The 17,246-nt window shown below is 40.2% G+C and overlaps 2 protein-coding genes across 2 annotated transcripts in view; one reads left to right on the forward strand and one right to left on the reverse strand.

The window, feature by feature from the left end:
* Positions 1–1,324: 1,324 nt before the first annotated feature.
* Positions 1,325–16,591, reverse strand: LOC112846003 (uncharacterized). Its single transcript, XM_025905195.1, has 4 exons — positions 16,553–16,591; positions 2,625–2,780; positions 2,116–2,208; positions 1,325–1,914 (listed from the first exon to the last, which is right to left on the reverse strand). The coding sequence occupies exons 1-4, from the start codon at positions 16,589–16,591 to the stop codon at positions 1,573–1,575; spliced, it is 630 nt and encodes a 209-aa protein (XP_025760980.1). The 3' UTR covers positions 1,325–1,572.
* LOC109201339 (carcinoembryonic antigen-related cell adhesion molecule 1-like) overlaps positions 11,474–17,246 on the forward strand; it is a 57,533-nt gene continuing 51,760 nt past the window's right edge. Inside the window, exon 1 of the mRNA XM_019356954.2 lies at positions 11,474–11,656. The gene's annotated coding sequence lies outside the window, so the exon portion shown is untranslated. The remainder of the gene's footprint in view (positions 11,657–17,246) is intronic.

Below are 17,246 nucleotides of genomic sequence, written 5' to 3' on the forward strand. Positions count from 1 at the left end.
CCAATCTCCCTGTCTGAAGCATCAATTCATCTATATATTGTGTTTTCCTATGCCTTAATTGAGCGTTCCCTGGTGTCTCCCAGTTACAGTGTGTGTTACTACCAGTAAGGTGGGTAGTTCACGAGGTGCCAAAAACACACAAAAGGAATATATCAGAATGAATATATCATTTGAATTTATACAGTTTAATTCATTCTGGTGTTAGCAATTAAATTTTATGTGTCTAGCACCAAATCACAAAAGCAGTCATCTCAAGACACTTTATGTTGTTGGGTAAAAATCCAACAATAATACAAAGAACAGCCCAACAATTTAATGATGTCATGGTTGGCTGTGTGGCAGGCAGGCAGGAGAGGTGGATCCAAAATGCAGGACTCAGACACGGGAGTTCAACTTAAAGCGCAGCTTTATTGCTGGGAAAAAACCTTGAATTAACTAAACTCACCAAAAAGACAACAAAAGACGGAACAGAAGAACTAAGGTCTGAAACACTGGAAAACAAAACTAAACCTGAGCAGATGACTAAACGCAAGGAACACTGGAAACAGAACACACAGCTAGTTGAGGGTACGACACGACACTGAGCAAGGGCAAACACAGGGCTAATATACACAGGGTAGTAATGAGGGAATGGGCAACAGAAGGGAGACACAGCTGGGAGAGATCAGGGCTGACGAGACAGGGGAACCAAGCTGCACACACTAACATAAGACAAAGACTTTCACAATAAAACAGGAAACATGAACCCAACACAAAGACGCAGACTCGACACTGAGAGACAGACAGAAAATGACACCTGGCACTAAACCCACACAAAACATGAGAACACAAATCCTAATCACAAATAAACAGAAACAAGAACCAAGTAATCATCATCACCACCACCACCATAATCAGCAATACAAGAGAATGAGAAATCCATCATTCAAAAATAAACCAAAACATAATAAACTCAAAATACTGGGTCCGACGGACCCAGAACCGTGACAAATGACCCCATACACTGTAAGAAGTCATCTATAGAATTTACCCAATAAATCTGAGGTAACAATTTGCATAGACGTTTTTGTGGTAGATTTAGTTCAATATATTGTGTATAAAATAGCTTCAATAAAAAGCTATGAAACACTTAATTAAATTGGGTAAAATTTACCCCATATTTATATATACATTCAACAGCTACTTACTCATTGAAATTAGGTAAAATTATCTCCTGTTTGCTAGTTGGTAATACCTGATAATTACTAATAAAATTTAATTATTATCAGTTGATAAACATTACCTATTCATATAAGGTAAAATGTACCCCCCAAAAAAGATATTCAAATGGTTCATCATCTCAATGTTTTTATTCCATAAAAACACAGAATAAAGTGCAACACAACAGCTAATGCAGACAACACTTTCAAAGGCCACTTAGTCCATTTTAAAAGCCAAAAGCACAGAAACTCTACAAGGTTGTTTCTGTGCATGTACATTATCAAACATATGTATAGATAGAACAGAACACTAACACCAACATTCAATAGTTTCTGTGCTTGCTGTCAGAAGAAAAATTACAGCTCCATCAAGCTATGTCTGGACAAAATATCCTCTGGGAACAAGAGGGGAAATGTCTGTGCATTGCATAAGCTTATTTTTGAGGCCATGGACCTTGTTCAGTAGTTTCGCCCCGTCAGGTTCCAAAAATAGTTTTTGAAAAGTGTCAAATGTGTTCTTCAGCTCCTTCGGATATTCGAGGTTGAGGGCATATATCAGTCCCATCAGTTGTACACATGCCTTTGTTCGGCTTCCACATCCCGACATCACTTGGTTTCCCTCAATCACAATGAACACATCTGATGGATCCTCCTCAGCCATGATGTTGTGGATCACGATCACCTTCATCATATTGTCTGTGTAATCCTCACATTCCTACATGTTAAAAAGAAAGAAACAAACAGCATACACATGTTTTATTTTATTTAAGATGCTTTTTCAATATATTTCAGTTGATCTAAAGAGGGGAGCGGACAGAAGATGAATGGAGAAGGGGAGAACAGGGGATAGGAGAGGACAGGAGAGAACATTAGGATCCCTTGAGTTAATAAGTAATCTGTTATCAATATGACATACCTGGCAGTCATGAAAAAGATCTTCTTGTCTTTCCCCGAGGTAGCTAATGAGGCAGCAGATAACAACATCCCTTTTCTTCTCAATGCTCTGTGTCTGTAGGGAGATACAATTTCGTGAAAAGACTAAGTCGAGTGATTTACTTACATTAAGACTGAATTCAAAACAAAAACATGGCTGATGCCTCTCTCCAGCTTTCAACAGGTGAGAGGCTGGGTACACCCTGGACAGTCAATCACAAGGCAACATAGAGACAGACAGGATAAACGACCATGCACGCACACACACACTCAAACCTAAGGACAATTTGGAGAGACCAGTTAACCTAACAGCCATGTTTTCTGACTGTGGGAGGAAGCTGGAGTACCCGGGGGGGAACCCACACATGCACAGGGAGAACATGCAAACTCCATGAATAAAGACCCTGGGCCAGGATTTGAACCCAGGACCGTCTTGCTACCCAATGCAGCCCTCCATAATTACATATTTGTGAAAAAAGTCAAATAACATACGTCATTCAAAGTGTCCAGCAAAGGTCTCATCTTGGAACCAGCAGCTCCTCTTTTGGCACGCATAAGCTGCAAAAGACCTGGTGTGTACTCATCAAGTTTCAGGATGAATGTCTCCACCAAGGAAACTGTGGTGATGCGTCTGAACTCTTCGATGATCTAAGAAGTAAGGGGACAAAAACAATGAAATTTTAAATGACAGACTAGGTCTCATAGTTATAACATGAATGTTTTTTTATTTATTTGTTTTGCTGCTGAAAAATCTCCCTATAGCTGGAGTTCATGATGCTGCTGTGTCCTAGTGTTTCCACGCAATGCGATCAGCTGAGCGGATAATGAAGCATATACGTGAGCAAAGCTGTATCTGCATGACAGAACAAGCGACTACTGCCGCGCACATTTTTAAATACAAGCAAGCTTCAGAGCTTTTTCAGAAAGTTCTGGTGCTGCTAAAACAAAGCCGCCAGTTACAGCTGGGAGAAAGCTTTCAGTGAGCTCTCCGCGATGATGAGGAGCTACAGATCAATGGGGAGACGCAGAGAGATGCAACAGCTGACTGTTGGGAATGATCTGCCCAATGTTCATAGAATCTCAAAGACATGCAGGATTTAAGTTTGTTTACCTGTTTTATGTGCTGACCCAGAAGCAGAGCCACCACAACTTAAGGATTGCCCCTCTCATTTCTCAAAAAAAAAATCGTCTGACGTCCATTTTCTTTTCCATCAAGGCAGGAAAGTAGTTTGCAAAGACCGTGATTGTAATTATTGGGGGTGTCCAAATTCACGGGCTGCATCCTCCTGGGGACGCATTTGTAGACCGATTACGCCACAGCGACGCGCCGAAGGCTGACCAAATTCGTGGCCTCCTCCGAATGTAGCCGACAAATGCATCCTCCTTTTCCTCGAATTTGAAGGATGGGTCGGGTGTGTCCTTCGTGGCCCACCATATCCCAGAATTCATAGCGTGGCCCAGCCAAACTCCAGTTTCCGGCAATGGCGGCCGCTACTAAGTTTTAAAATTACTGTTATTAATCCTTCTGGGTCACAAAATAAACCTTTAACATATTTTCAGGCGAGAATGTGGGTGTGCAAACTGCAACTATCTGCTCCGTTTATCGAGACATTGCATATTTGCAAAAGTGCTTCGAGGGCAGCACGGTGGCACGGTGGTTAGCACTGTTGCCGCACAGCAAGAAGGTCCTGAGTTCAATTCCACCATCAGGCCGGGGTCTTTCTGTGTGGAGTTTGCATGTTCTCCCCGTGTTTGCGTGGGTTCTCTCCGGGTACTCTGGCTTCCTCCCACCGTCCAAAGACATGCAGCTTGTGGGGATAGGTTAATTGGATAATCCAAATTGCCACTAGGTGTAAATGTGCGAGTGAATGTGAGTGCGAATGGTTGTCTGTCCCTGTGTGTTAGCCCTGCGACAGACTGGCGACCTGTCCAGGGTGTACCCCGCCTCTTGCCCTATGACAGCTGGGATAGGCTCCAGCGCCCCCCGCGACCCTGAAAAGGATAAGCGGAAGTGAATGGATGGATGAAAGTGTTTCGACGTTTTCGGAGATGTCTGTTACCCACCAGCTCGATAGCTAGCCGAGAGCTCGAGGGTTACTAGAGCCGCCGAGAACGGCACAATCCCGGCACATCATTTTCAGATCACCGCGGTCTTTCGCTACTCTAGTTAAACATAGGTTTACATCCGGCCTATCCGACCTTCTGAGGACCGTCCCATGTAAGCCGGTGCACCGGGTCCTCAGGAGAATTCAGCCCATGAATTTGGACACAACCTCAGCGTTCCGATTACCAGTCCGGGACTGGTCATGCATGCTGACTGATAAAAAGCGCACCACGAACACATTTCATTGCAACTTACCGACAGTTGTCTAGACGGTTAACAGACAGATTCAAAGTTTTATTTCAAGTAATGGTCCATTACACAGACGCAAGCAATACAAGTGAAGTGTAATAGCTCATTACTTCAAAAATTACCATTTGCATGCGCTATTATATATTATTCACCCTGTTTAAATAGCTTACCTTCACTTCTGTGGTTTGATGGAAGCCGGAGAAAGGACCCAGAATTTGCTTGCTGCCCCGCTCAGTCAAAAAGCGCGGTCTGGCACATGCGCAATTAGGAACATAAGACTCATTATTTGGGGGTATATTTTACTGCATTTTTTAATGTAATGTTGTTACTGTTAGGAAAAGGGTATAATTAACCCATTACTTTATAATTCCTTGGCTGAGTGCAATAATGGAGTAAATTTTATATGATTTGCATAGATTATATATACCTCTCTCCAAAATAGCTTTTATCAGTGTATGAGGAAGCATTTAGTCAAAGTGTCACGGTTTGCGGGTGCAAGCCGTGTGGGAATTAATTAGGACCAGGCAGCGGCAGCTCAAGTGCAGGTGAGAATTTATTAACAGTAAAATAAACAGAAATGGCGAGTGACACTAACAGGTAAACCTAAACTGGGAAAACTAACAAAGCAAACCAGAAACGAAGATGCAGGGAGGTCCGAGGAAACACACATGGAGAGACGCAGGGAGATCCAGGGGAAACAACACAGACGAACCAGCAACGAGGACAAGTGAACACACACAATAAATACACACCAGTAATCAGGGGGATGGGAAACAGGAGGGAACACACCTGGGAGACATAACAGCTGACGAGGTGGGGAAACGTAAACAGGACACACTGACATAAGACACAGACCGTCACAATAAAACAGGAACTACACATATAAGGACACACACGGGCCGAACAGAGAAAACACTAAACAGAAGAACAGAACAAAAATCACACTAAATAGAAACACAAAATGCTGGCTCAAACGGACCCAGGATCATGACACAAAGTGAGAAAGAAAAACTCCATTTGTAAAGGTAGAAACCTCTGGCAGAACCAGGCTCAGGGAGGGACAGCCATCTGCTGTGACTGGTTCAGGTTGATGGGAAGGAGGCAGGACAACATACACACTCTGGAAGAGAGCAAGAGATACATACTAACTAATGATTAAATGCAGAGAGGTGTATAAACACAGAGCGAGTGAATAAGAAAAACTACATACATCATGGGAGAGCCTTCAGTTTTCAGGCCCCTCTTCTGTGGAACCAGCTTCCAGTTTGGATTCAGGATACAGACACTATCTCTACTTTCAAGATTAGGCTTAAAACTTTCCTAATTGAATATACCAGGCACTGCATCTACAAGGACAGCACTCCCTTCCACTCTTTACTTGAAGCAGCTAAAGGTGAGTTTTTTTTTTCTCATTTAGTCCAAAGTTCAATAAGGCAGATCTGTAGTCAGTCATCTGCCTCTTTTCACAGGTGTTTGGTTTCTTTCTGTTCTTTACATCACTACCACTTTCCCACGCTGTCACTCTCAATACTTTTGTAGTTACTCTAGTTCAGTCATTTTCTTGCCTGCCCTTCAAACTTCATGCAACTCACATCCTCCCCATCTAACACAGTTTATTTTGAGGAGATAAACAGTCCGTCTGTAACTCTCCAATTGTTTAGTTTGTCTAATAGTAAAAACAGAAACACTGTAGGATCACTGGTGGCTGTTCTTACATGCACACAGAAATGAAAATGAAACACAGGGCTCTAGAGTGTGGTCACACTCTAGAGCCCGTAACATTTTTCAGTGGTGCGACAAAAAAAAAAAAAAAAATGTTAAAAAAAAAAAAAATCTCTGCAACTCTCCGTGTGGTCAACAACAGACACACGTTATGCCCCTATCGTGGACTAAACCAATCCGAGATAGTCAGGGGCGGGACCTCTCTGATTGGCCGTGGTCCAGTTGAAAGTGCAGTCGGAAGAGGGAGGTGAGTAGCTTGAATAAAGCGATATCGATTCATTAAATCCTGAATTGACTTTTAAATATAACTGTGTTTTGCCAGAAACGCCAGATTCTCGGATTAAAGCTCACAAAACTATTTCAACAACCACCAAACAGCAAATGAGAGCAGGTACACGGATTCCACACAAAGACGTAAACACAGACCCCACGCATCAGAATCAGCTTTGTCTTTCTCGGCTTTCTCACCCCACGGCCCTAACACGGACACGCTGTCGGAGCTCAGTGATTCTGATGCGTTGGGTCCGCTCTGTGTTTATGTCTTTTTGCGCTGATTCTAAGCTGCAGGTTTTGTCTCTCCAACCAAAATTCACCGAGCCAGCAGCAAAAGAAGCAGCAAGCTACGCTTCATATTTGATGATGTCGTCATGAATTCCCTCTGACTTTTGCTGTTTTGCTTCCACCACGATAAAAATCCCACTTCATGCACAGCTCTCTCTCTCTCTCTCTCTCTCTCTCTGTGTACTTCAAGAACAGTTTCCCGTCTCAAATCTCTGTTTTCTGCATTATTCATTCGCTTATTACCCACCAGTCTACCGTTGTTTACAGCGCTGTCTTTTTCTTTTTTCACTTAAATGACCTCGGACAAGAAAGCTTAATTTCTGCTGTTCAGTACTGAAGAAATTTGAACTTTTTAAAATTATGCAAAATTGCAGAATATTGCAGAATATTTTTAAGGTTATCTGCTATAAAAAGCCAGACCAGGAAAATCTCCTTCATGTTTTTCTGTGTTTTATTCTCAGTTACTTTGACACAAAGGCATCTGCTGTGATGGTCACAATTCTGATGAAGTCTCATGTGTATCAGTACTGATAAATGATCAGAATTATAATATTTCTGACTGTCTGAGGCAAAATTGAAACGAATCAGGACTTTGAGAACCGGAATCGAATGGATTATAGAAATCAGTGATGATACCCAGCCCTAGTGAGCAGCCTAGGCCCAACAGAAGTGGATGTAGCTGTGGGTAATAAGGAAAGATGAAAAGAACTATTGATAACTTTTTTGTTAAGTTAAGGCCTGATCCGTCTGAAATTCATAGCCAGCTCTGAAACGCTGCCATTAATCTATGAATGCTGAAAAAGCAGCAGTGTATCCAGAAAACACATTATATACTGCAATAAATGCACTGCCCAAGTGTCCCCTCTCCCCACTGCCTTTCAGCAGCAGGCAGCAGCAAACAGGTCGTCAGAGGAGGCCGAGATGATGATTAAGTTTAACATTTTCTACAATATTGACAAAGCACTTTAAGCACAAGTTTGTTAGTTAATCATTTAGAAATGAATATTGTCTGTATGGACTGCAACTTCCCCCCAAAGAAAGTGCACAGGTAAAACTGCGGTGTTAAGCGATGCGGTTGAAAAATTTGAGTGTGCCTAACTTTTGTGCCGGTACGCCTAACTTTTTATAGTTAGGCGTACCGGTGCGCCCATGTCAAAAAGTTAGTCTAGAGCCCTGAAACATGTTGTTTCTTTTATTTTTGAGATCTGACACACACACAGATTTACCCACATATGAGACAAACAAAAACCAACAACAAGGAAAAAGGAAAAATGAGCCCTTAATACAGACCATGAGCAGGGACCAGGACAAACCACAAACCAATCACTGCTTTAAGACTGAGCCAGTTGCTCCTCTGAGATTTTTAGGGCGGTTCCCCTCACAAACTTTATAGTGTAAGACGTCACTGTGTTCACTTTGGTTATTAACCAGTTTGTGGCCTAAAATTTAATTCAACATCATTCCACTTTATTTTATTTCAATTGGCAAATACATTTGTAGAATGCATGTTGATGTTCAAAATAAAAATGTAAAAAAAGATTAGAAGAAAACATTGATTATAATTACAGAGCTTCTGTTAAAAAAAAAAATCAATATCATGGTCCACACTCAGATTTCTCAGACCATTCTACTTAAATACTTGGACTTAACAGAACTCACTGCTCTCAACTATTAATTTAAATTTGTAATCAGACGAGACACAGTCTGTGAACATGGATTCAGAAACTCATGTTAAACTGTATTTTATCAAAGTTGTCAAAATTTTAAAGAAATTTCATATTCAAATACATCATCTCCAACAAAATGTCGACTGTGACAGACAAACAGAAAAATCAGAATATCAGACAGCTACACCCTCAGCATCCACACAGTCAGACCATGAAACCTATAAATCATGTCTTTAGCTCATTAATCCACTATGTCCAGTGACTGCCATCTTAGGCCTTTTCCCGACTGATTATCAATCATGGAACACATAAAAACGACTAATAGTATGTATTACACAAAAACAAGCTAACAGCTAACTGAATTGGGTTTCGGTACAGATGTATGTTCGGTATCTACTGTGATATTAAAAAAGTCAAATAGTGTCATTTAGCTGGTTCAGGTATGAAGCCTGGAGTTTGTCTCATCCCCAAATCATTAAATATGGTAAATGGACCAGTTTCATAAAGTGCTTTTCTACTCAAGCATAAAGTGCTGATATTACATAGAGATTTATTCCAGGCTGCATAGAAAGGCTTTTATTAACATCAGGTGTAGCCTCTGCACGAGGGTGGAGCCTATTTACTGCCTTTAACTCAGATAAAACCAAATCTGATGTTCCAACAGTGTTCATGCTGAAAATTATTACCTGCAATGCTCCAGTTTGACCTCACGGTGGCAGTGCTGTCTCACTGTATAATGGCTACACTCAGACTACAGGAGAGAACAAAGGGTCTACTAAAACTGATGTTTTATGACGTCTTTACGACATCATGCTGATGTCAGCTGATGACATCATCAGGTTTTATAGATCATGCTGATGTCAGCAGTGTTAATATGTAAATCTAGTGCAGTATATTAATCTTTGTGTCAGTGTGAAGTCACATAATGTTGCACTGAAAAAAATAATATTTTAAAAAGCTCCAAGAAAGTGTTCATGATCTCCAATGACTAATATAATGCTTTAATGTTTGGAGATGGAAACTAAAGCTTTGTCCTCATTCACGTGACCCTGACCTTTGACCTTTGTATTTATTATCTTTACCCACATGATTGGAGCAGAACTGCAAATCTTTGGCTTCTATAACCTGTAAAAACTTCAGATTTTAAGATGTTTTCATGCAGTGTGTGATTTTGTGACACTTTATGGCGTCATTGTGACGTCGTATTGAAAAAATAAACTGTGTGTTGTTCAGCTCTCTTCATGTCCTTTCATATCACACAACATGACAGTGGTTGTGTGTCTGTTGTCACGGCAGCAGCAGCCATCAGTGACACCAGCACACAAAAGCAACACAACAGCAGGTTCAAACACTCAAAGAGCTGCATTACATTTGAATGTGTGACTGGTTGCTGAGCTGTTTGATGTTATGTGTCAGAGTTCAGCTTCACATGTTTGAAATAATAACACATTTCTGGGAGCAATAATGACAGAATAAGGAACAGGACAGACGATGACGACCTTCTTCTGTTGGACATGTGCACATCAGTTATATGCATTCATCCAGTGCTGTTTCACACACACACACACACACACACACACACACACACACACACACACACACACACAACAATCAGTGCTTCTTGTTGCTGTTGTTGGTTTTTAGATCTACAGATGTAGACAACAACAGTACACTACACTAAAAGCTCAACTTGCCAAAAGTACAGCAAGGATTTTGTGGAAATGTTCTATCCTGTGCAGAAAAAAACAAATTTACACTCAAAATTGCTGCTGGATTTATGACTCAATGTGCACAATCATCAGTTTTATTTTGGTTATTTTGGGATTTATTTTTATCTGTAAGGAAGTTGTGGAAGTAAACTGTTACTCTGATACCAACAGACACAAGACTAAGACCCCTTCACAGGGATGTTGACGGGGGTTGTGATATCTACAAGACAACAGGGCCATAAATCTGCTGTTATGGAAAGCAGCCTTCTCTAACTCTACAGGCCTCATTGGACAGTGATAGATGGTTGTCATGGTAACAGGAGTGTTCCTGACAGAAGGGGCATCCGTGGTTCGACCATGGTTCAGGGGGTCTGGGAAGATCATCTTTTAACCGCAAGGTTGCCGGTTCGATCCCCTGCTCTGTCTGTCCTGGTCATTGTGTCCTTGGGCAAGACACTTAACCTACCGCCTACTGGTGTTGGCCAGAGGGGCCGATGGTGCGATATGGCAGCCTCGCTTCTGCCAGTCTGCCCCAGGGCAGCTGTGGTCACAGCTGTAGCTTGCCTCCATCAGTGTGTGAATGAATAGTAGAATTGTAAAGTGCTTTGAGGGTCTTGAAAAGCGCTATAAAATACAATCCATTATTATTATCATCTCCAAATAAGGAGATTCCCAGAAAGCTGTAGAAGAAGAAACATAAGCCAAAGTGCTGGATTCAGCCAAATAAGGAGGACTGTGGCCTTTCTCCAACTTTTGAACAATGACCTTAGTATCCTGTTTTTCACACATAATGAAAAGCATTTACTGCCTGGCAGCAACAGCCTTTTGTCTCTGAGCCGGAGCGAGAAAGTCCATGGCGTCATCTAATACTAATTTTAAGTTCTAACCATTTTGATAATAAATTGTGAAAACTTATTATTGAAGTGTGTTTGTTTTCTCTCTCACATAAAAACCTACAGTTACCAAATCAGACTCATTCTAAATCAACCAGCATTGAAAAGCAGGAGCAGTGACAGTATTCATTTTAAAGTCTGTCTGAATTAAACTCAGGTATAAAAATCTTGATGAATGACTCAAATGTAAAATGATTCATTTAATCATTACTGTCAAAATCATATTAAGCAAACATTAGAAATAAAGGTTCCTCGTGAGCTCCCACATGAGCTCTCCTTACAGACTGGAAGTTTGTACTTTGGAATTTAGGCCCAGTTTCAAGGTCATATCAGAAAATATTTACACAAAGCAGACCCGCCTCATCCTCTGTCCTATCCTGTCTTTTATAGTTATAGTAAAGGCTTTGCTTCACTCAGTATCAGAGTTACAGTCAGAGAGGTCAGAGACCAGGACTTCATCAGGATTATTCTGTTTACTTCAGTTTTACAGTTTGATTCACACTCACAGCTGATTTGGACGGATTCCATTAACACGCTTTTTTCAAGTTTTCACATTTTGATTTTTTTCCCATCACAATGAGGAGCAGAAACTGAGGATTTCCCTGAACTCCTGACAACAGTAAGTGATCTCACATCTGCTGGTTTATGTTGTTCAATTCAAAATCCTCACATACAAAGTCTTAAATAATCAGGCCCCATCTTATCTTAATGACCTTGTAGTGCCATATCACCCTATTAGAGCACTTCACTCTCGCACTGCAGGCTTACTTGTTGTTCCTAGAGTATTTAAAAGTAGAATGTGAGGCAGAGCCTTCAGTTTTCAGGCCCCTCTTCTGTGGAACCAACTTCCAGTTTGGATTCAGGAGACAGACACTATCTCTACTTTAAAGTAGAGGCTAAAACCTTCCTTTTAGCTAAAGTATATAGTTAGGGCTGGATCAGGTGACCATGAATCCTCCCTTAAATGCTGCAATAGGTGTAGGGGGACTCCCGTGATGCATTGAGTTTTTCTTCCATGTGTTAAACTCTAGCTCTCTTCCAAAGCATGTCTTCTATCCTGTTTTCCTTCCCTCTCCCCATCCGGTCGCAGCAGATGGCCGCCCCTCCCTGAGCCTGGTTCTGACGGAGGTTTCTTCCTGTTAAAAGGGAGTTTTCCTTGCTCGGTCATAGGGGGTCATTTGATTGTTGGGTATTTCTCTGTATGGACTATTGTAGGGTCTACCTTATAATATAAAGCACCGTGAGGTGACTGTTGTTGTGATTTGGTCCTGTATAAATAAAATTGAATAGAATTGTTCAGGTTATTTAGTTGATGTTAATCAGTTTATAATAATGTTCAAAAGTTCCAGATGTCTCAGTGCATCTGTTCACAGTTCTGGACAATGAAGCAGCAGAAACACACACACAGACATAAACAGCAAATATTCTGCAGACAGAGGATGTTTGTGTTTCAGCTCTTCCTTCTTGATGGAAATGAGAAGAATGTGAAATCAAACCAGTTTGTCTTTCTGTCAGGTTTAAACAGCATTTATTATTAATCCCTCATGACTACAGCTAAATGCTGCCTCCTCCATGAAGTCATTTTGAAGTCCTTTGGCTGATGATGGTCTTTAGTATGTAGCTGATGATTGATGATGAGATACATTATGTTTTGTGTTGTTCTGTGGAGATCATTCAAAAACTGAACCTGTTAAACACTCAGACCTGCTTTAGATTATTTATTTGTCACATGCATGGTTATACAGATATAACACACAGTGCAATGTGACCTGAAACGCTCCTCAACTGTGCAAAAAAGAGAGAACTTTATACACAGTGAATGAGTGTATATATATATATGAGTATATTTTCTGACCCACTTTACGATCGTTCTACAGTTCAACGTAACACGTGGCTCAACTTTCTTAAGATATGAATCTGACATTTTGAGATCAAGCGATTGGCTAAAAAACAAATTTTGATCTTTATTTAAACCTTAAATGTAATCTGATGTAGGTTTAAACTCAGGTTCAGTTATTCACTGAAAATACCAACAGACTCAGACATTTAGAACAAACTAAGAGTCAGATCAGCAGAAACAGAGAACACGGACATGTAGGGAACTGAGGACTTAAATACTCTGACTGATGAGGATGATAATGAGAGACACACAGCTGAACATAATCTGACACATAGAAAGTAGAACTAGAACTAATGACACTGAGGCAGAGACAGAGGGCTGGCACGGTGAAGCGGGAAACATGAATGTGGAAAATAAACTGAACATGAACTGAAAACACTGAGTCAATGACCCAGGAACCCTGACAAATTCACAAAATACAAGATTACATGACTGGACTTTTTCACTCATTTCTATTTCAGTCCTGCCTGACATTATTCAGTGAAACTCAAGTGACTCTTTGACAAGCCAATTACCTCTAACCTGTGAGTTACTCAAAAAGAAACCTGCCAACATAAGGCATGTGTTGCGAAATCAGTTTCACCCCGGTTCTTTTTATTCCTCGGGCATCCAGAGACGGGACCGGACTCAGTAGTCATTTTCACAAAAACTTTTATTCATCTTCAGTTAAACATGCATCTTCTAGAAGGGGAGATGTGCAAGGCCGGTGTCCCTCTGCAGATCTTCCACCTCTTTGTTAGTTACAGTCAGCTTTATAGAAGTGACTCCATCATAAAACCCCCATGGTGTGCTGCAAACTCTGTGTTTGTGTATGTATGCGCGAGCACGTGAGTGCCTGTGTGTGTGCATACCCGTGTGTCTATGTGAGTGCACGTGAGTGACTGTGTGCACGTACCTGTGTGTATGTGTGAGTGCACGTGAGTGAGTGTGGGTGTGTGAGTGTAACAGTCAAAGCACTGTGTGTGTGTCTCTGTGTACGTGACTTCCTGCCGGTCATAAAAGTAATCTCCTCACTCAATCTACACCAAATTCCTTTAGACAACATACAAAACAGAGTTAACATATTACAAACACTGAGACCCCCACTCTGCATCCACTAGGCCATTGGCCTCTTGTTGTCTTACATTTACATTTACATTTAAGGTGGATGGTCTCCTGCAAACCTACTTCCAAGTTATGGCAATTATGAACTTTTATTAAAGGTACAAGCATCAGCATCCCCCAACTGTAGCTTCCTGTCTCCTTTTATGACAGCAGATCCCCAGTGTCAATAAATTCCTTTCCCTGTACACAATTACACACTCTCTCAGGCCTACAGCTAAGCCAAACTAAAACACACAAACAAATCCTTCCCAAACTGTTTAGGGCTGTATTTGCCCCAGTGGTGGTTCTCAAGGCTTCTTGAAGGAGCATCCATATTGACTTTAAATATTTCAGCATTATATACTTAATAATACTAGAGTTTTTGTTTTTGCCTAAACAATTATTATTATTAAAGATATTACGTATTTGTTAAATGTGATTTTGTGGAAAAAGTATACTTCTCAAACCTGTGTCGTGACAGCTTCAGCCTGCTCTGTGGGCACATCTGAGTGTGGCGGTTCTTCTTGCTGATCCTTAGAAAAATAATAAAATTACAACTTTACACAGAATAATTAACACTGAACACATAGAGCACATGAAAAATATCTGTCTCAAGCAGAACTTCAGTTAATCACTCTCTACATTACATGAACAGGTTTTGACAATATAATTTATCTTTATCTAGTTTTATATGTTGTCACATTTAGAAAGAATGGTAAGTGATAGAAATGTAACACATGGATAATCAATATAAATTGATCGCCTTCTATGACAGCAATAACTACCAATATTTGTAATTAATTCACTGACATCATGTATTTTATGAGCTAGCTGTGGGCATGTATAAAGTTTACAAAGGGATATCATGATGATGGTTCTAAAAGTTGTGGAAGAGTAATAATGTTTTTAATTATAAAATGTATTATGGCCAGTGTTGGGAAGGTTACTTTTAAAATGTATTCCATTACGGATTACAGAATACATGCTCCAAAATGTATTCTGTAACGTATTCCGTTACGTTACTCAATGAGAGTAACGTATTCTGAATACTTTGGATTACTTAATATATTATCATGCTTTTTACAACTATGTGAATGTACTATTGCTGTGTGATTTATTACTATTACTGAAGGTCCGCGGCTCCTAACCATAGTAAAGGGACCTCTGACTAATACAGTGGGTTCCGTGTCGGGCTCGTAGCCGAAAAATAGCTTTACTTTGTTGTCTGGGTCAACTTTGCTAGCGAGAGACAGAGAGAGGCGTTGAAAGGCTGCTCCAACGGAACTTATTGTTTTCGGAGGAAAACACGAACACAGTGTACAGTCGAGTCTTAATAGCTTACTTACAAATGGGCTCCTCAGGCACTCTTCTTGGCTGCAGTGGTTATTATTATATTTACATGCTTCCAGCTCCCGTTTTTGCTCGATGACAGCTCGTACTTTTCCACTCTCCTTTTTCTCCCTCCCTTGCTCACAGACACATAACGGGTATGGCAGTCCATTCTCCCTGCAGCACGGACTACACTGCCCATGATGCTACATTCTTTAGAGCTATTCCTTTAGCATTCTGCCTATTAGCTTAGCACAACAACAACAACAACAACAAAAAGGCTGTAAGCCTTATTACTAAGGCTTATTAATATTATTATTATTAATTAATTATTATTAATATTACTTATTAATCTAATTACTAAGCAGTAATGCTGCCGCCTGGAACAACAGAACGTAGCTGTCAAACAAAACCCAAACAGTCCTGACCCGCGACAATATGAAACAGGAAAGTAACGCAGTGTAATCCATTTATTTTAACAAAGTAACTGTATTCTAAATACCACCTTTTTAAACGGTAACTGTAACGGAATACAGGTACTCATATTTTGTATTTTAAATACGTAACGGCGGTACATGTATTCCGTTACTCCCCATACGGTAAAAAAATACATTTTTCCTGGCCAAAATATATTTCAAATATATGGTAAATATATTTTGTATTTGTGATGCTCCAAAAAATATATTTTTGAAATTGAAAATATATTTCTTTCAAACCAAAATACATTTCAAAACATATTTTAGGGTGAAGAAAATACATTTCCAACCTTGCAGTAGAATGTATATCAAAGTATCCTTTATTTAAAATGTATTTAGTGCAATAATGATGATAATGATAATAATACTAAAAGTAACATGTTTTATGCACATCTGCAAAAAACAGTTGGATTCAAACAAAACAGAGTCAAAGGTCTATCACGAATTAGGTTGTTTATTCATTTGCTTACAGTATTTCACATTACACAATATCTCACTATAATGTAGCGTTCATTGACTTTGAAATTATCTGTCAGTGATACAGTAAACAAGATACAACAACTGCTATGTACACTTTAGTTTTTGACAATATATACAATATAGTACTTAAAGGAACACACTCCACTTTTTTTGGAAATAGGCTCATTCTCCATCTCCCTCAGAGTTAAAAATGCAGCGTCTTCTTTTTAGATCCGTATGTTAATAGAACTCTGGAGCGTGATCTTACGGGATGGGGCGTAGCCAGGATTTTTGGTCGAGGCGCCATATTAGCAGGCCAAACAAATGCTTGCTGTGTGGCCGGTTGTAATGTTAGATTGCACTACCGGCAAAGGAATAAGCTTGAAAACAGGCTCTCTTTTCATTGTTTCCTCACCTGGAAGCATCATGAGGGAGCTTATGTGTTGGATGTTACCAAAAGAAGGCGTCTAGCCTGGATAGCAGCTGCGAAACGAGCTGATATTCAGTTCTCTACCATCCCCAGATATCTGTTGGTGTGCTTCAGTATTTTCATTCAGGTAAGTTCTAAATAAGTTCATATTATTCTTTATAGCCTGTTAGTTTTATTTTCAATGCGCTCTGAGATCATAGCACAAACTTAGAACAAACATGCAGAACTACCTTCTATTTATAGAGTTGCTAATTATTTGGCATTATTGCAGCAAACCAGCCTATGAAATGAATGAAACAAATCCTGACTGGGTTCCAACACTACACACGGGGCACTACAAAATCCCTGCTTCAAACTACATGCTACACACCACCATACCAATCAGATTACTTCTTCCATGTGTGGGTAAAAAGGTGACCCTCCTGGATAAGATGGCAAAGGTTTGCTGCGTTTTGGTGAACATGTGCCCCAGTGTGGTAGTAAAACCAGGGAAAAATGCTCTTGTTAAATACTCTTAAGTCTTGTGCTGTTT

The sequence above is a fragment of the Oreochromis niloticus genome, linkage group LG3 (genome assembly GCF_001858045.2).
Source record: "Oreochromis niloticus isolate F11D_XX linkage group LG3, O_niloticus_UMD_NMBU, whole genome shotgun sequence".
NCBI lineage: Eukaryota > Metazoa > Chordata > Actinopteri > Cichliformes > Cichlidae > Oreochromis > Oreochromis niloticus.

Excerpts from the sequence above, each read along its gene's own strand:
- LOC112846003 (XM_025905195.1), bottom strand. The coding sequence starts at position 16,591 with ATGGCGCCTCGACCAAAAATCCTGGCTACGCCCCATCCC. Across the intron at positions 2,781-16,552 it reads TCCTGGCTACGCCCCATCCC|ATCATCGAAGAGTTCAGACG; the intron begins GTAAGATCACGC and ends CTTACTTCTTAG. Across the intron at positions 2,209-2,624 it reads TGCTGGACACTTTGAATGAC|ACACAGAGCATTGAGAAGAA; the intron begins GTATGTTATTTG and ends ATCTCCCTACAG.